The following is a 20,486-nucleotide window of genomic DNA, read 5'->3' as shown; positions in this document are numbered from 1 at the left end:
TGTTTATGGGGTTTCTAATTTTGACTGAAACAATAAAACAAATTCAGAGTAGGTAATGATAGGTTTTGAGTTGCAAGACAAAATAATTATTATATGTACTTGAAGTAATCTATACATATACAATTGTATCTTTTGTTTCAGGTGAGTACAAATTTTGACTGTTGGGGAAATAGAATCCCTAAAGAAATAGATCCATGTGTAAAAAGTGAGTAATTTCACAATTCATGATAAAGTATTGAATATTGATAACTTGATAAGTACTCTTGAAACTACTTTTTATTTGTACCTCTACCTACATCATTTTTCAAGCTTGTATTTAAAAATCATATTGACTTTTTATGGAAATTTTGGCTTTGAGTCGTGGAAGAGTCTGGGAGATCTTTTATTGTGGAGTAATTCTGCAGTTTCTCAATTTCAGATCAGCCAAGTATTTTACAACGGTATTTTTGAAAAAAAATTGTCAACGGTTTAAGACTTACCTAAGTATTTAATTTTTTAATTTTATTCAAATATGCAGTTTTTCTTAATTTTTTTTAAGCTGACGAAAAATTGGTGTCACAATAATTATTGAGAATTGAAAACTTGGGAGAAATTTTTTTGAAAAATCGTACGTTTGATTAGAACGGGATCACAGCACAGTTTTTTTTTTTGAAAAAATTATCCAAAAGTCTTGCTTTTTACCATTTTTGAATTGAACTTTGAAATTTTCATATTTTGTTCTTCCCTTATTAGAAATTGAAATATTTCAGCTTTAAAAAATGAATGTTTTCTGTAAAAATGGAGACACACTCTCTCTTTTCCTCAAACATAGAAAAATCCTTCATAAAACCTGTTTTTCCCCATTTTTCATATCATTGCTTTGCTTATGTGACACCTGATTCTTTTTCTCATTTTTCAATCGTAAAAATTTTATATTTACTATCTCTTTTTATAATTTAGACTTTCGAAAATATTTTTCTTAAGTGATGTGGAATTTAAAGAAGAAAAACTCAAGCACATTCTGTAATTAAACTTGGGAATTCTCTGTTCATTTTACGTATCTTTCTTGCGTGATTTTTGATGATGTTGTGATGTAGAATATTAAGGAAAAGCAGTCAATAAGAAATTTTGAGCCCCCTCTTCGCTTTTTTGAAAATACCGGCAAATTAATCACACTTTAAAATTTTCTATTTTCTCTTTGTTTTTTTGAAATTTGAGTTTTCAAATATTACGATAAAGTGGAGAAAAAATTTTCAAAAGTTTTGATTTCAAGAAAATGTTTCTGATGTTTTCTTGATTAATGGCAAAAGTTTAAGAATTGTTTACCCCCTCCCCCCACCCCCAGAATCTAACGTTGAATAATCGGTTCCGGTCTTGAGTCCATTTCTTGAATTTTAGGGAATCTTTATCAAGTACCTAATCGAATCTTGACTGAAAATGAAAAGAAACCGTCACATTGAACTATGTAGTTGAGCTAAAATAGGATATGCATTCTCTTTATTTCTTCCTCCTCCTCTGTTCTGATTGTAAGTTCTAAATCGATTTGGAGCAGTTTTGAATCTTTTTGATAAATTCTAAAGCCTTAAGAAAAGTTTAAAAATTACAATTTTAAAATTTTTTTGAATTAAACTAGAAATATTAAATTAAGTATTATGTAGCATAAGACGTCTTTAACATCCTGCAAATTTCAGATCCCCAATTCTTAAGTGAGCTAGGATCGGAAGCTTTGAAATCGGAAAATACGTAGGTTATTTTTAATGCCATTTCGGATTTTTTTTAGTTCAATTTTCAAATTGTATTTCAGTTCAAGGTGAATAAAAACGATTCTCCAGTCCCCATAGAAAAATAAATAGAGCCCTAAAACTGCAAGAACCTGCATTTAAATTGTTCCAAAAATGTACCTACTCGAATGATTTACACAAATACTTAAAATTTTAAGATTTCGTCATTCAAAGGTTTTTGGAACTTTTTATTTTTTTGAGAGCCAAAAGGAGGGTTCTATTCAAAGTACTACTTATCAAATATCTCTCTCTCGTAGCCACGACCGTCTCGATCTTCGGCATCATCCATCATATGTTTCAAAAAAATTAAAAAAAAAACACGATGGACTAAAAATGACCAATTTTTTAAAATTTTGAAACAGTGTATTCTTGCGACACTGAAAGTTGAAATTTTCTGCACGTTGTTTGAAGCTCATTTTGTGGCCATTGCGAGATCTTCACTTTCCTAAAATTTGAAATAAATGTAAAAACAACTAAAAACAGTGCAACCGCAAAATTTGATTTCCTGAACACGAATTCTCTAAGCGAAAAATTTGTTAAAATACAAAAAATTGACATTTTCATTATTTATAATAGCTGTTTATCGTTTAATTGAACACTGAAAATGGTTTCAAAATGAAGGTACTTTAGTTCGTGAGTGGAAGGAGAGAGGGGGAAAGTTGATGAAAAAAACTTCATTCTTTCAAAAATAGCTTCTCTATAAAAACCAGTGCTCACAGCACCTTCTTATTTGTAGCTGCAACCTGAATAACATCCTACCAGGTCAACGTTCAATGATGATGATGATATGGGCTCAAAAGTTTTATGCATAATTTCTTTCTCAGAGTAATCCTAGCCATAATTTTTTCCACTCAGTATACATTCTTTATTGTGTACTACTTTTATCTAACTTGAAAATCTGTTCAGGAAATATTAAAATTTTTCCTTTGATTGAAACTCACTGGGTGAAGAAAATTTATCGACTATGATTTTGATTACGCCCACGAAAAATATCAAAAGCTTCCCTTGAGAATTTCAGCTTCGTCGTAGGTAGCATTTTCATATTTTTCTTTCTCTTAGTTTCATCTGTTTTCCTTTATGCCTATAGTCTCATTCTCATCCTTTGGTCTTTTGACATTATTATCGGACGCCTACCATATTGATGAATATTTCAATATGGAATAATGTTTACCTCGTTGGTAAATTCCTTACACCGAAATTTAGCGTGGGTTCAAAATTGAAACCAAAAACCGCAAGTATGGCTGTATGGGGTTTACTTAAGCCTATTTAATATTCCTTATCGTGAAATTTTCAATCTTCGTGTTGTGTCGAGTTGTATAAATTTTACGCGTTGCCTGAAATGACAGTTTAAATTGCTTCCCTGCTATAACCTGGCTTCGTGTAGTCTGCTTATACTTATCACATGTGTAGATGCGTCATTGTAATTGAGTTCAATTTGCTCTCGTGACCGGCGAATTGAAACCTTGAGGTGACAAATTCGTAATTCAACTTGGTATATACGATAATATTGCTCGAAATTTCGGCGTATTTTTTTCTCCAAAAGATGAGAACGATTTTAGAATTCTTAGAATTATTAATTAAGCTCGTTTTCGGCCTATAATTCACTTCACCTCTGACTTCAGTCTCTGCCAGTTCCATTGTACGTATCGGTCTACTCATCGTACGAGTGTAACGGTCGTTTGCCTGCACCATTCCTAACTGCAACACCTTCAATCCCTGTGTTACTCTGCCTGCCTAGTCTTCCACAGTGAAGGCATCACACCAAATTACATTAAAATCCAACTCGCGATCTTCTCACGTGCTGCAACGAACACTATGCCAATGGCATCATCTTTTTCACTTGTAGAGATAATTGTCACGAAACTTCGTTCATCATTCAAGCCTCGTGTAATTATACTCTCAATTTCATGCCGAAACTTCCTCACCTTTAAAAACTTCACACACGCGAGATGATAATTAACGTAAGGGTACTTGCAATAAGCTACCTGCCTCTCCCAATCCAGGATAGTTTTTCGAACTAGGAAAAAGAATAGGTAAAAAGCTCGAGGTGTTAATCAACGTTACAGCACCGAATGTCTACAGGGATTTGGAAAGTTTTTTCTTCTCATCGTTTCGTCTCCTTGAGCTTCCTGCTCTTCTCAACCTCAATACCACATTTACTCGTAGATGAAAGTACCAAACCTACACTCTTTCAGCCTACGCATATTCTACAATATTTCTACAGCCTACACCCTGATACTTGGTATATAGATGTTATTTTTGGCAAAACTTGCAATCGCTTTATCGAATACCAGATTCTGGTACTCACAGAGTATTTTGGTAAAAATAAAAGCTATACTTTGGTATCGTCATCGTCGTCATCGTCGTGACTCGAAATTCCCCTCTGTTTAATGTAATTATTTTATATTCTCTTTCGTATCAGTAAAGGTAACTACGGTATAAGGAATTTTCTCTCTTTTTAAGCTGATTAACTTATTCGCGTTCTTTTTGTAGCGAACGATGCGATGGTGCTTGGTATGCTTTTTGAACTAGGGTATCTATTCTCGGCGGCGCTCGTCGCTTCTCGAGAGATTTAACGTTGTATAACTTCTTACTACGAGTATATGTACTTTACTTACTGTGTGAGAAAATTTACCTACTTACTATGTCTCGTTATCGCGTGTTTAATCTCTTCTAGTTAATTTTACTTGTACCTTCCTTCCTATAGCTCGATGATGTCGTCGTCTACGAGTACACAACTTCAGACTTTTCTTGTCTTCTACCAGATTTTAGCCAAGTTCGTCTCGCGACAATAGAAATTACTTATTATCTCTCGTACTATCTATTTTCGACTGTGATTCGGCGGGTATTAGAAGGTACGATATTTAAATGCTAATCTTTTGCTAGAGCGAATATCTTTATATTCGATGATGGAATGTCTCTCGAGTACTGAAGGTATTCTAATTAGAAGTTCGGATCGAATTATTGTATCGAAGAGAAATTTTCATTTGGTGAATTTTCAGGGTTTTGTTTCTTTGTTTTACGAGATCATTTTACTATTGAAATCAATTTTTGAACGAAAAAATAGTTTAAAAAAGGATCATAGACCAATTTATCAGAAAATCATTGGATGCTAGTATTGTTTTGATTCGTCAATTTTTGGTTACTAGACCATGATTCGGTCATTCATAAAAGTCATGAATGAATCATTCGAGAATGACTGAGTTTTTTCAATGTTTTCTTTTAATAACGACGGAAAATTGAATTATCTTAATCGTTCTTGACGATTTGTTCATAAGATTCAGTCATTCATCAAGGTCGCGAGTAAATCATTCAAGGACGAACGACCCATTTCTTGACGCTTACTTTTCAGAATGCCATAAAATAAAGTCATTTTAAACGTTCGCGAATGATTTGTCAATCAATTGATTCAGTTTTAAATTAATCGATCGAGAACGACTCATTTGTCTTTCGAGATTAAATAAAGTCGAATCTTCTTAGTCGTTTGTGAACGATTCATTCATAGAAAGATTCATTGTTCGTCGAACTCGTGTGTAAATCGTTCGAGAACGACTTTTTTTTTGGTAATTGTCTTTCGAGATTGAATGAAATCAAATCTTCTTAGTCGTTTATGAACGATTCATTCCTAGAAAGAGTCATTTTTCATCGATCTCGTATGTGAATCGTTCGAGAACGACTTTTTTTTTGGTAATTGCCTTCAGAGATTAAATGAAATCAAATCTTCTTAGTCGTTTATGAACGATTCATTCATAGAAAGATTCATTTTTCATCGATCTCGTACAGGGTGTCTAACAGGTACTGCAGGTACTGCAAGTACTGTAAAAGTACTGCATTGAAATCCTCGGTACTGCAAGTACTGTAAAGTACTGCATTTTGCCTGAAAAGTACTGCATTTTTTCTCAAAATCATTGATTTAAAATTTTTTTAAAAACCTCAAAATGAATTAATTGGTGAAAATTTAAAAAAAAAATGTTCATTTTGTACCTCAAAAGATGCAGGGTGTCCACAAGCCTGGAAAACCTGGAAAAGTCAGGGAATTTGGTCGGCCTGGAAAAGTCAGGGAATTTCGTAATTTTCACGCAAAATCCCTGGAATTTTGAAAAAACAATCAATTGCAAATTTCAGATAAGGACCTGTTATGAAAGGAAAACATTATTTTTTACATCTCGAACCACAAATTTTCAAAAGCTTTTGCCCTCGCTTCGCTCGGGCTTGTTTCATTTTCTTTTTAAAGGGCCAGATGAACATTTCTAGATAATAAAAATCAAAGTTTTAAAGCCAAAAAATGAACTCACGAAAAAAAACATCGTTTTTATGCATCTCGAAATACAAATTTACAAGAGCTTTCGTCCTCACTTGGGCCTGTTCTGTTTTCTTTTTCAAAATCAACTTCCTTTAAAAAAGCATTATTCAAATTCTAAAATTTTAAAAGCCAAAAAAACTACTCGCTCTCACTAAAAAAACCTCGTTTTTATGCCTTTCGAAATGCAAATTTTCAGAAGCTTTCGCCCTCGCTTTGCTCGACCTTGTTCACTTTTTTTTAAGAAGTAGTTAACTTCCTTCAAAAAAACATCATTCCAATATTAAAATTTGAAAAATCAAAAAATAAACTCTTCTCATTTAAAAAAAAAACTCGTTTTTAGGCATCTAGAAATGAACATTTTCAAAAGTTCTCGCTTCGCTCGGGCCAATTTGTTTCTCAATTTTAAGATGAACAAATTTCACATTTTGATGCCTCCAAAAAACCATAAAAGAAAAGAAACATTTTCAAAAGTTATTATGAATATTGTAATAAATTGGCCAAACTTGATGCACGTTTATTCATTTATTTATTCATTTTTAATTTAAAAAGTTGATAATTAAAGTTGAGCTGTTTTTTATATCCGAAGAAGTATCCAGTTCGAAGAGAAGCTTATAAAAAAAAATACACCCTCCCAAAAAAATTTTTTTCTTGAACCAAAGTATGGCGTAAGCATAGAAAATTGAAAAAAATGGTCTGGAAAAATGGAAAAATTGGCCTGGAAAACCTGGAAAACCGGGAAAAGTCAGGGAAAATCATTTCCAGAAATGAGTGGACACGTGGACACCCTGAAGATGGCAACACTTGTATTTTTTTTATAGGCGTGGTGACACTTTTTCTTCTGTAATTTCAATTTGTTTCGATTGAAATACTTATAATTTTATCGACAAATTCCCACTGGTTCAAAAATATAATTTTTTTTCTTGGGGGGGGGGTCGGTGTAAGCTGGATTTAAAAAAAATATAAGGTACTGCAAAAGGTACTGTAAAAGTACTGCATTTCTTCGGAGAATTTTTGTTAGACACCCTGTCGTATGTGAATCGTTCGAGAACGACTTTTTTTTTGGTAATTGCCTTCAGAGATTAAATGAAATCGAATCTTCTGGATCGTTTGTGAACGATTCATTCTTAGAAAGATTCATTGTTCATCGAACTCGTGTGTGAATCGTTCGAGAACGACTTTTTTTCAAGTTAGTTATTGCCTTCCGAGATTAAATGAAATCAAATCTTCTTAGTCGTTTATGAGCGATTCGTTCATCAAATAATCAAATCTTGTATGTATATCGTTTGAGAACGACTTCATAAAACGATTCGGTCATGAATGACATGTCCAAAAACACTCATTTTTTGATGATCATTGATCACTTTCCAAATGATGTAAGATCGAATCAGTTTAGTCGTTCGTGAACGATTTGTTCATAGAAGTGTTTGAGAACGATTCTTTTTTTTTTTCGATATCAGTTTTTTATTCTAAAATGCAGTCAAATCCAATCAGAAGATTCCATCAAAGTCACCAAATTCGTGAATGAATCGTTTTGGAACGATCTAATCTAGTATTCATCACATTTTTCAAGAGAGATGAAATTTATTTCGTGAACGTTTATCACACGATTCAGTCTTGAATGAATCGTTCGAGAACGACTTATTTTTTTGATTATAGTAGGTATAGTTGTTTGTGAATGATCCATTCATCAAAAGATTTAGGCATTCGTCAAAATCGTTCGTGAACGATTCATTCATAAAAACGTTAGGTCTTGAATGAATCGTTCAAGAACGACTCACTTTTGTGATAATCGTTCTTAAAATGACGTAAAATTGAATCAGTTGTTCGTTCGTGAACGATTTGTTCATCCGGCTGTTTGAGAACAACTAATTATTTTCACATTGATAGACTATCGAATCATCTTCGTCGTTCATGAACGATTCATTCATTTAACTCGTAAATGAATCTTTCGAGAACGACTAATTTTTTTATAATTAGGTAGGCTACTTTCTGAAATGATGTAAAATTGACTCATTTTAGTCGTTCGCAAACGATTTGTTCATCCAACCGTTTGAAAACGGCTCATTTTTTTCAATATCAACTTCCATACTTATATTTGCCGTTTCGGAATGATTCATTCAATGAAATTACGAATAAATCGTTCAAAAAAACTCTTTCCTCGATGACCAACTTTTGGGATGATATTAAAATAAATAATCTTAGTCTTTCGAGAGCGACATGTTTTCATGTAAATAATTTTTATAATCGAATCGTTTTAGTCAATGTGAACGATTTATTAACTGAACGGTTCAGACTCAGTTTCATCTCCATTCTTGATTTAGTTCATCAAGTAAAAGAAAAATGTTATTATTAACGAAATTTAAAGTTACTATTCGGAATGAGAGTACACCGTTCAACTGTGCCTATGATTTCGTGCTTATATTGCATAACATAATTCTCTTCTTTGGCTGCACTCACACATCTTCGCTGATCTGTTCCTAGTATGCAAAGTCCGATTTCATGATCTTCGTGTTTAGGCGACAGCACAATATTCATCTTTTTGCAGTCACCGGTTATTTCTTCTTCAGTTTTAAAGACGCCTTTCTGTTTGACTTCTTGTATTTTGGCAATTTGGCGACAAATATCGTTCAGATCGTACGATGCTTTGGTTTCAGTCTGACAGATTCTATTACTGAAAAAATAACGACCATATGTTTAAGTGTATTTTTTTGGATTATCAAGATAGGCAATCATTCCATTAATTTTATATTTATTTTTGAGACGTAATAAATTCATTAATGGAAGTCAAAAATGTGAAAATTGCTTTTAAAAATAATTATCATCGAGATTTTACGATGTACAAAATATAAAAAATCTTACAATTTGTCCCTCTCAAAAACCGTTGCAAGTAGAGAAGAAACTCTCGATGATTCCAAATACACGCAAAAAATAATGCAAAAGATCATTACAGCTCGAACTGACATTGTTTCAAGACATCCAAGTTCAAGTACATATCACGAAAAACTAAAAGAAATCTAATTTCTTGTGCTAAATTTTGTGCGAAGTTTTGAAATTATGACGTTATTTCAATTCTATTCCCTTGAGAACATGGCACGAATGTGTTTCAAAAATCTGTTCAAATATGATCATCACGTCGTAAATTTTTTTCTGTCATATTACTAGTCGAATTTTTTCGATATACCCATTTACCTAGACTTACGTAGTGCGTAGCTCTACGTGCCCAACACCTGTATTATGCATTATATGTATGTACTCGAATGATCATTGCAGGGTAATGTTTTCCAAATGGAAGGACAGTGCGATTCATATTAGAAAAAAATTGTGTAACTGTTATTAACGATATACATACTTACATAACATTTTAATTTTTATGAATGACTGAGTGTCGTGATAAAAATGCAATAATGCACCCCTCCTCCTCTCTTCTTATCTATTTTACGGTTCAAAACTGAGACCGAAATGTTAAAAATTTCAAAAACTACATTTTTCACACCTTGGTTTCCATTTTTCTTGAATTTAACTTCTGAAAGAAAAACGTTTTTCTAAACTCCCAAGTTCCATGCTCCTTTTTGATGATCCCAGTAAGTAACTTCAGCTTTAAACTCATCACGTGACATTCCATCACTTGTTCAATTGACTTCGATGTTCACACAAAATTCTGCAATTTTTTTTCAACGAGCATAAAATCAGGTTCACCACAACCCTCCCCCTCATATTTTTTTCACTCTAATCTGAAGGAATTTGGCCAATAAGAGTAACCGTTATAGCATCTTACTGGAAGCAAATTCAACTGATGAATTTTGAGGAATTTCATTATAGCTGGTCAAATGACAAATGAGTAATGTTTACAACAGAAAAAGTGAACTAATTCAATTTCCAGAGAAAAATTCATGAGAGCTAACATTTTATTTTAGGGCGAAAATTTTCACACATTTTTTAAAAATAAAGTTTGAAAATACCTTGAAATATAAGTCTGATTTTTTTCCAAAATGACAATTTCTTTTGTTTGACAAATTTTTATGCTGGAATTTTCCATTGATTCGTGTAAGTGACTCGTTCGTGAACAAATCGATTCATTTATCTACTTTTACTCAATTTTTGATGAATCATTCGCGAACGAATTGATTCGTATAAGTGACTCATTCGCGAACGAATCGATTCATTTACTCAATTTTAATGATACAGGTTTTTGTGCTTTTGACCTCAAACTTCTAGTAAGTAAGTAAGAAAATTTGAGAAATTTGAAAAATTCTGCGCTTTATTCAACATTTGAGGTCGAGATTCATTCAACAAACCACCGTGAAATTTTATCAAAATCCATGACTTCCTTCAAAATCTCATTCAAATTTTAGGCCAGTTCCAATTTTGCCTTGGTGTTCGAATTTTTTTCTTTTGAAGTTTCAAAGTTGTCAGAGTGAAGGAGTAAAATGCTGATTACTGTGTTCTAAATTATAAAATTTATCCCTAGTTTTTATCAAATTTTCTGAATTCTTAATTTCCTTTGCAATTTTTGATTTCAGTCTTTGTTTACATTCTCAGAGTTTTCGATTTTATTTTTCATTTTCATTTTGTAATTTTATCGTTGGAATTTTCAGTTTTGTCTTAAATTTTAAAATAATGTTTTCAATTTTATTTTATGCTTTTAGATTTCATGTTCAGGATTATTTTCCATTATATTTTCGATTTCTAATTCTACATTACTTTCAGAGTTGTCGGCTTCACTTTCAGTTTTCAATTCCATTTTTAATTTTTTCAATTTTATGTTCAGAATTTTCAATTTAGTTTTCATTTTCTATTTTCTATCTTACTTTCAGTTTTCAGTTTCATGTTCAAATAAATTCGTGTTTTTGATTTGATGGTCAGCATTTTTAATTTCATTTCCAGTTCGTAATTTCATTTTCAGTTTTTGACAATTTCAGCCTATTTATTGTTTTTGATTCTCGATTTTTTTGTTCAAGTTTTCAATTTTATCATCAATTTTCAATGTCATTTTCTGGTTATTCAATTTTATTAACATGGATTGGAAAAAGAATCCAGTTGCATTTCTGACGTAAGATAATTAAATATGTCAGAATTTTTTGCAATTTTCAATTTTTCCAGCATTTTTGAATTATTTTTAAAACTTGTACAAAATATCATCTTTTGCGTAAAACCACCCCGGACCCGAATTTCACCTTTTTCGGCAATTTTAAGGTCACTAGTGTAATTTTAAATTTTTCAATAAATTTTCGCTTCCTGTAGGATTTGCAGAAATCGACTGGAACCGCTTAAAATCGAGTTCTAGCTTATTTCGACCTGTTGGGCTGTTGAATGAATTATTTTTTATATCCTCACCACATTGAGGCCAAATGATTTTCCGAAAATCGTCATTTATAAGTTTTCCAAAATTATCTAAAAAAATGAGAAAATCTATTGGAGGGGGGGAGGGTCAGTCCTTACTCTGTTGAAAATTCGCATTCCCGTTCAAATCGAAGATGCACACCTCGAGTGGCTTCCTCACTCACTTCTAATAAGTAATTCTAAGAAAAATACTCGATTATAAAATCAACTAAGGTAATTTTTGGCGTAAAATAGCGTGAAAAATAACACATCAACTATCGGAGTAAATTTGCGGTAAATTTTTTTCACACTTTGCAGAATTAACTAGAGATTTCCTATCATAATTATAGGTATTTGTGAACTGGCGGTATTCAAAATAAACACATTTCACACATATTAAATAGGTATGTACATATAAATGTAAACATACTCTCTATAAATTGGATGTTTTTTATTTCGCGTATCTCAATTACCAGCATTGTAATTATGTGTTAAAATATCGTGTCAATTGTAAGATGTATTCGTCCAACTACCTGCAAAATTTTTTAGCCCCGATAAAAGATTTTTTCAAGAAAAATAAACCATAATCTCAACACGTGAATAATTGTACAATTCTATGTAGATGAATGATGGCGATGACATTTAAGGTTATAGGCATATCATGTCTAGTAAAAGTAATTGCTTCTTTATGAAAAGAAGACCGGTAGTGGCGAATACGCACGTCGCCACATTTAATATAAAATTGGAAGAAAAGTGGTCGAAAATTCAACATTTGATGAGGATACCAGATAAAAAGAGGATAATGTTACCTTAATTAGCCGGATTTACGCAACACGACAATATCAAGGTTCGAAAATTATTGCCGAATTGTTTTTTTTTCTCTTCCTTCTTCGCAGATACAAGTACATATAAGTGAAGAACCCTTAGAAGGAGTTGTCAGTTTTGATGAAACGCGGTTGTGTTTGTATTTTCGCGATTTATTCGTAGTTGACGATCGTCAAAAATAACGTATTCCATTCGTAGTACTTGTAACGTGCATACCTACTTGGTTGAATTTTTATAAATTTCAACATGAAAGCTTTTATTTCAATGTGCTTGATTTTTGCGTCAATCGTATTGTTGTTCGAGTCATCGTCGGTGCAAGCTCATCATCACCGAGGTCTTCCTCCTGGAGGTCCCCGTGGTCCCCGTGCACCTAGACCTCAGATGGGCATGGGCTACCCTTCCGGTGGAGGAATGGGGCCTGGCAGTATGATGGGTGGAAGAAACGGTGGTTACATGCCTGGCGGCATAGGAAGCGGCATGGGAAGTTCTGTGGGAAGCGGCATCGATTTTGGATTAAAAACCAGCAGCAGCGGCAGCTATTCAGCAGGCAACGGATTTAGTGGTATGCCTGGAGCTGGAGGTATGGGGTACGGCAAGTAACGAATGGCGAAAATGTATTCAATAAAAGCTGCCGTAAATGTTACGATTCTTTCTGCTCGGTTAAAAGAGACAGTAATTGGCAACGTTTTGTTGTTTTTTTTCTTTTAATTTTTTTTGGTTTGGTCATTTCAAATTTACGTAATGGAAAAAAATTTAAGCATTTCTGTGGTCAATATAATACTTCGTATTAATATTCATGATTTATATTATGTATTGTACATCAAATAATTACAAACATTTGCCAATTTTGAACAAGTTTGTTTTATTTAATTATATCTATGCAATGCACTTTATAATACAGGTATGTATATCCCAAGCTTGAGAACTGTGTCGAATGCAGTGTCGAATTGTACTCGTATTTATTCAACGTTATAACTGCAGATACGTACTACGAAAATTTCAATCCAATACTTCTCTATGAGCCATTAGAAATAATTACCTGCTCCATCAATTATTCAATATCTCTTTACATGCGTTTTCCAACCTTTCAAGTGCTATAAAAAAGGATGCGAAAAATGCAGCATTAAAACCTAGTCATTCTGAAGCTTAAAAAGTGGATAATTATAGAGCATAATCCAGGCGAAAAAACAAACTAACGACAAAATTATGTACGAAAACAAAAACGAACGAGAGAGAAAAATAGCGAAAGGCACGAGTATTAAAAAGTGGAAGAGAAAAGGGATGAAAGACGCGATTTACAGGTACGATGTGAGTACAATTTGTAGACAACAAATTGGAGAAAATAATTTTAAAAGTAGTGAATCCCTTTTCAACTGCTACGCGTAGATATTGTGTATACGTACATAGTAGAGTAGGTCTAACGTAAGTGTAGGTTCGAAAGGTGTGAGGAGAGGAGAAAAGCAGGCGTGTTTAACTGTTTACCTAACGTTGTGAAATTTGAAATTCCAAATTAGAAACAAGCCTTTCCTGGAGATATTCCACTTTCCGGAATTACAAGTATTATTTATATAATACAAAACAATCGCAGTACGGAATTGAAAAAATTCTTTTGTTAACGAAAATTCGAAGTGTTGCTACCTTTAGAAGTACGTAATGGAGGGCTTGCTAGTGATTGTTGTTATTCTGTTCGTGGTAGGAATTCGAGTTTATTTTATCGTTCAAGTTGGTCTATTGCTGTTAATAATAAGTCGGGGAGAAGAGGAGTGAGGATGGGGAGAGGAAGTTGTGGAAAAAAATTGATTTGAGTAGTGATAATTTTAAAGGAAATTATGTTTGAGACTTATGAAATTATCTGTGAGAATGAAACTAACTTTTTTTTCATTGTATAAAAGTTGTCAGAAGTGAGAAATTTTCAAAAAAAAATTGAGCAGTTCATATTGAGACTTTTGCGTTTAAAAATATACGAATTGTATGTATTTAAATTTGTGTGTTTTGTTTTGCTAGATCAAAAAAACTGTGAGCAGTCAGGGAAAACCTTGAAAAAAGAAAAATATGACCAAAAAAACTAGTCGAATTTGTTATTTTTAAAACGGTGTAAAAATATCCATTTTGAAAATTTTAATGATGTCGTAGATTTTTCGAAACGAATGCAGAAGACGAAAATTCTTTTATAAAATTACTTAGTTCAAAAAGGAAAAAAACGTGTCGAATCAAACTTTTATTCGCGAGAGGAGACAATGGACCGTTTTCTCCCTATTAACAATGCCAATCAAGGGACGCGAATGAGCTGAAAGAAATTCCTGGAATCTCGTAGTTCTGTGATTGAAAAAGTTATTTATATTTTCTTCAATTCAAGCATACTGAATGAAAATGTTGTTGTTGGGCACATTCCTCTACTTTCATTGGAATTTTTCTTCCTTGACTGATTTTCAAGCAAATTTTGTATCCCTTCGTAAGTTTTAATTAGCATTTGAATTTTTATTAACAGCTTTTTGAAATTTTTCTATGAAAAGTTTCTCAATTTCTGTTTTCTGTGCCTATTTTTCATTTTTTTTGTTGTGAAAATAGGAAAATTTATTTTTTCTAAAAACAGGAAAAATCATCATTTTTTCTAGCCAGGGTAAAGTTTTCTCCCCCTTTGTTCACTTTGGAGCAAGAGAATCAAGAGAATGGTTATTGTTAGTTCTTATCTTTTTTTCTTTTTTTTTTTTTTTTGAACCTGAAAACCTGCTTTTACTACCTCCTTTGAATATTCGACCGTTACGAAATAACTTGTCGAAATTATTATCGAGAGTGGTGCGTTTCGCAGTCATTTCCAAACTACAGTATCTTACACAAAGGGCGTTTCCGGTAAGAAGAATGTCCTATTCAGAAAACAATGGCCGAACGGTACTGGAGGCAATTATTTATTGATATAATTTACCTGAGTGTCGTATACAAATATACCTACGTATTCTACGAGTACGTATCGTTCTAATGCAACCAGCGACGACTCAACGATGGATAAAACTGTAATCTATAATATGCAGAGTTTATTTGCCATTGCTGAGGAGCTTTTTTTGTACCATTTTATATAGGGTTAGGTAATTAAGTTGGTTGTGTAGTGCTTTAGAAAATCGGAAATCTCAGGGTGTAAGTTGATCTCCTTTTGTGAAAGAATTGCAGGAACCAAGGGGCACCTACTCTCAACTTTGCCAGTAGGTGTACTTATTTACCTTGCTATTGAAATTGATACGGGTACTAGAAAAAAAAAGAAAAAAGAAACGTTATAAGTACTACGAGTTCATACCTTATATTTGCCCATTTACTATGTTAGTCTGACTCCGGAGAGAGTAAAAACATGTATGATGTGTTGATAACTCGAGCAGATGGTTCAATGTCTCGAGCAGATGTACCGATGCGGAAAAAAATCGCTCACAAAGTACAAATTGTACCACCTCCTACGACTACTTCGTTCAAGCATGCATGATATAGACAAGGTGTTTGATGTTAGCGACCAACGAATTTAATTAATACGAATATTGTTGGCACATAGGTATAGGTTAGGTATAGGTTTACTTGGTTTGTATACAAGTGATATTGTACCTAAACCTTCATTTTATAATAGAATATATAGCTGTAGTTACGGTTGTATTATCGAAATTTTTAGGCGTTCTGGGAATATTTCGCCAAGTATGCGACTATGCGTGGATCTGGAATTTATACGTGCATATTAGTGTATGAAATTCTGAAAAATTGCTGGTTTCAAAATCTCATCAATCGAAAGTAGAGACAATTTATTGGCATCTTTTGAAAACCTTATTTTCAAAAAATAAATAAAAGTGTATTCCCGGGTAAAATAGGTGTAATGCCCATGTCCTCGGATTTTTGAAATTTTGATCAAACATTGTTAAGTACCTTTTAAAAAAATGTTGGAGCTAAAAAATTTCCCCCTCCCCATCCCTGCATTTCTCACAATAGCGAAAAAACTTTTTTTTTCGGAAAAAAATTATGCTTAAAAAATTTCATGTTACAACAAATTGCGATAAGAGGGTATTAATGTTGAATCTTCCCTCATAAATTATCAAACTTATCAAAATTCTGATTTGGCCATTTACTTTTTCCATTTGGACGTCGAAGTGACTTGTTCAGGATATATGGCCACATTTGGGCACTTTACCATAAACATAGACAGTAGGTACCTTGAACAAATGATGACATAGGCTTAAAATTCGAAAAGTTTATTTATGTGTATTTGAATTAATGAATACAAAAGTGGCTGTGTATTTACATGTATAACATTCTTATTATCTATTTAAAATCAGTGACATTGACTGCAAAACTTATTTGTATTTTCAACTTTTAGGCTTATGTCTTAATGTAACGGATCGCATTCATTCATTTTCACATGATTACTACCTAACCCGATCATCATTCGAAAGACAAATTGAAAAGATTTTCAATCAACATCAGAAGTATCAATCACGTGAAATTGATCTTTATTAAATGTAAAACATATTCCTATAATGAGACCTTTCAGAAAACTGGTAATGAATTGTACTTTCTGTGGCGAAACATTCCTAAATACAATATCAACAGTTTCACAAAATTCTGCAGCACACAAGATTCCACAAAATCCCACCAACATAAGAAGAACACGTATGTGCTCGGAAAACATTGCTCGAAATTCAGCCTCATCAATTTTCGCAAATTTTAAAATGCAAAATGTACCAACGATTGGCGGCAAACATAACACTCGAAGAGTCCAAGTGGATGGATAATAAGAATGAAATCGGAATTCTGAAATATTTTCTGTTTTAAATACAAACCAAAAATAATAATATAGCAACGAAATTCCCATACTTATGAGACAATAACACAAGAACTTTCCATTTTTAGGATCTGATAAATCGGGTTGCTGGTTGAAAACGACTTTTATGCAGTCGAAGCATATATCTATCGTGATAATTAATTTGAAAAATGCCATTACCAACATAGTATATCCAAGAACATGTGCTAAAATTGGTAAGCAGTTATATGCTAGGAAATATACTGCAAAAAACGTCAGCAGCGAGAAAAAATAGAATATCAGTAATAAAAAACAATAGAAAGTGAGGGTTTTAGTCGGCAAACTGTATGTGCGTATTGCATTGTGAAAGAATTTATATAAATGAATAACTACACAGCTGGTTGAAAGTCCATATATGATTGTGGCAAAGAGTAAACACAATACTTGCATTAGTGATTGCATGGTTATTTGGTTGCAGCAATGTTGTTACTTACGCAGTACGAAAACTGATCTCGAATGATTTTTGTATGTATAAGTCTATCAGTAAGTGTTTGAATCAGAAATCCTGAAGAAAAGCACATATCTACCATAAGTCAAAAGATTGGTGAGAAGAAAAAAAATTATAAGAAGGCCACTTACCCCATCTGATTGAATTCAAATTTTCCCAATTTCTGTAATGATATTTTCTGTGTTCAAATTTTCGTCGAATCGTGAGATTATCTTGTTGTGTAAATACTCGTAGTTATGTAGGTCTATATTTACGTATTGAAACTACAACGAATACAAATGCAACAACTTTCCCAACTTTCCAGTTTTGCACACGTTAGATAAAGTATATCTGGGAAATCACTATTATCATTTATGCACGAACTAAATGTTTCATTTTCCAAAAACTCGGGTGATACTTAATTAATCTATTCACGTTTTTTTCAAAGGAGGGCGAGGCGAAAATCACTAGCGTGAAACTGGATATTGTATCACTACGTATGCCCATATATGGTTATTTCTATCTCTTTGTTGTTGCAAATCGATTATCAGCACTGAAAATTTGTGAACGTCATTTTTTCCTCTAATGACGACAAAAGATGTGTCAAGCGAACGTCAGTCACCGGTTAGCATTCCACCAATCATATGCATCTGTTTCACGTTGCCAACCTATATTTTTAATGAAAAACTTTTTTTGGGGTTCACGATATTTTTGTGCACCCTGTACATTGTTCATACCTAGCTTACTTGCTACGTACCTCTACTTACTACCGAGCTATCAGCAAGCCAGAGATTGTGAAGCAGATACTCTCTCTCATCATAACGAAAAATAACTAAGAAGTGTGAAATAAAATTATATTCTTCATTATTTGAAAAATCAAAAAAAAAACAAACAAACAAACAAACGAACATATAGTCACGAAGTACGTACGTACCACTACCTACCTATATAGAATAAATGTGCACCCTGAAGTAACAAAGTTTTCACGCGGCTGTGGCGTGCGTGGCGGCATAGATCTTAGTCTGTATAATACTACACGAAAAAAAAATTATGGATAATTTTTACTATTTCACACAGTAACCGGATCCCATTCAAAAATATTGTGATTTTTACTTTGAGATTAGTAAATTTTACTATGAGAGTAATAAATTTTACCTAATTTCTAGGTAAAATGTATTTTTTGGCTGAGTAAAAATCACTATTATTTTTGAATGGGATCCGGTTACTACACTGAAATAGTAATTTTTATTAAAAAATTTTTCCGTGTAGTAAATAAATGTCCAAATTTACTATCTGCATTTTAGTTGCATGTATTCAAAGGTTTAAATGTTTGTTTATTGAACGTGAAATATTTAGCAATAGCAATACCTTCAAAATAAATACCGTACGTTTTTACAAGTTCTATATACATAATTGGATTTTCAGAAACATGCAAATACAAAAGTGGATCATTTACATCAGTAAATACGAATATAAGTGTAAATAGATGCGCCACTGTTAATCCACCTAGCATCACTAGAAGTCGTGCATGCAAAGAAAATTTTGTACATAATTCAGATTTATTCATACTGGCTGTTCCTATGTACCAAAATGCTCCAATAATCGGAAATAAACGCAAAATATGAATGATAATTACCTCACCTGTTTCACCTCGATAATATGTGAAATTAATGAGGCTACGATATAGTGATGGATATACTGTAACTATTATCATGTAGACCAAAGGAATACTCATACCTAAAATACCATGAATAAAACATTTTTTGCGGGCTTCACATGCAAGAGGCGATTGTAAATATAAAGCAATTTTACGAAATGTCGAGCATAAGTCTACAGCCATAATTAATTTGAAAAATGCTGTCGTTAAGTATAAATATTTATATGCGAAATAGTAAATATCACTGAATGACCGTGAAATATTCAACGTGTAGGAGATGAGTTGTACGAATGGCAAAGCGTAGTTCAAGAATAAAATAAAACTGTACACAGTGAGATTTTTAGTAGCTAAACTTTGAGGTGACGTACTTTGAAAAAACTTGTAAAAATGGATAAGTAATGTTATGGTTGATGTCAAATGTGCACATCTCTGAAACATCTGGAGCAAAAGAGCTGATAGCATGAGGAGTTCGCGTTCCCCATTATCCGCCCTGTCGGTTACTACTATTACATAGAGTTCTTCAGTATGGTTGTTGATTGTAGCGAATTCATCTGTTGTACGGTTCAAGTACATCGTAGTGAATTCTTCCATGGGTACTCCTAACTGATATTCAAAACCTAAGAAAACATGAACAAATTATAGCCTATTGCATACCTTCGTTCTATGGAAGAGGAGAAAAAAATGAAAATTTGTATTGAATCTATAAATCTATTCACTTACTGGTTATAGTGTGAAATTCATGCAGTGCCTTTTAGTGCTACCTACTAAAATCTGAGAATTGGTCCGGACTTATTCAACATGCGATTTTTCATTAGATACTTAGGTACTTATCATAACGCATTTATCTTAGAAATACACCATTAGTGAATGATATATATGTATATGAGTCATAAATATAATGTGCAACAAACTTACCTAAATTTCAGCAATAAGTGCACAATAATATACTGAATAATTTTATGTGGAAATTTTATTTCATTTTTCGTTGTATCTCTTGGTAATCATACTCTATCAAAGAGGGGCGGAAGTGAGTGTACTTCACTCGGGAAATAATTATTTCTCATCGCGATTTGAAATGTATTTTGATAAATACGAGTACTTAGAAGCGATATTAACTATTCATGCATTCATGTCACTCTGTATCAATTTGCAATCTCGAAATGTTATGATAAAACCGCCAGAGCAGTGTTTGCTGTACCTATTGAAATTATTTATGGTTTGATGTCAGCTTTGGGACACAGCGAAAAAAGACATTCAAAATTTGTGAGGAAGTTTGCTTTGAGTGAGAGGCTACTCCAATAAAGTTTAACTGTTTAAGACATTCAGCCGTACGGGAGACGGGAGGTTGAGCCAGGCGTCCTCAAAAT

General features: G+C 32.8%; 1 protein-coding gene and 1 long non-coding RNA gene across 2 annotated transcripts; one reads left to right on the top strand and one right to left on the bottom strand.

Annotated features, from left to right (window-relative positions):
• The first annotated feature begins 12,471 nt into the window (after positions 1-12,471).
• Positions 12,472-12,807, top strand: LOC135836198 (uncharacterized). The gene has a single exon (XM_065350867.1). It carries the CDS (start codon positions 12,472-12,474, stop codon positions 12,805-12,807), a length of 336 nt encoding a protein of 111 aa, XP_065206939.1.
• Positions 12,808-16,411: 3,604 nt separating this feature from the next.
• On the bottom strand, positions 16,412-20,245 carry LOC135831127 (uncharacterized). The gene is made up of 3 exons (XR_010556156.1): positions 19,840-20,245; positions 17,615-19,736; positions 16,412-17,540 (listed from the first exon to the last, which is right to left on the bottom strand). It is a non-coding gene; the product is annotated as an uncharacterized LOC135831127 (long non-coding RNA).
• Positions 20,246-20,486: the final 241 nt, after the last annotated feature.

Source organism: Planococcus citri, chromosome 1 (assembly GCF_950023065.1).
Source record: "Planococcus citri chromosome 1, ihPlaCitr1.1, whole genome shotgun sequence".
Lineage (NCBI taxonomy): Eukaryota > Metazoa > Arthropoda > Insecta > Hemiptera > Pseudococcidae > Planococcus > Planococcus citri.
The sequence above is the reverse complement of the archived record's forward strand: the minus strand, read 5'-3'. Positions and strand labels throughout refer to the sequence as shown.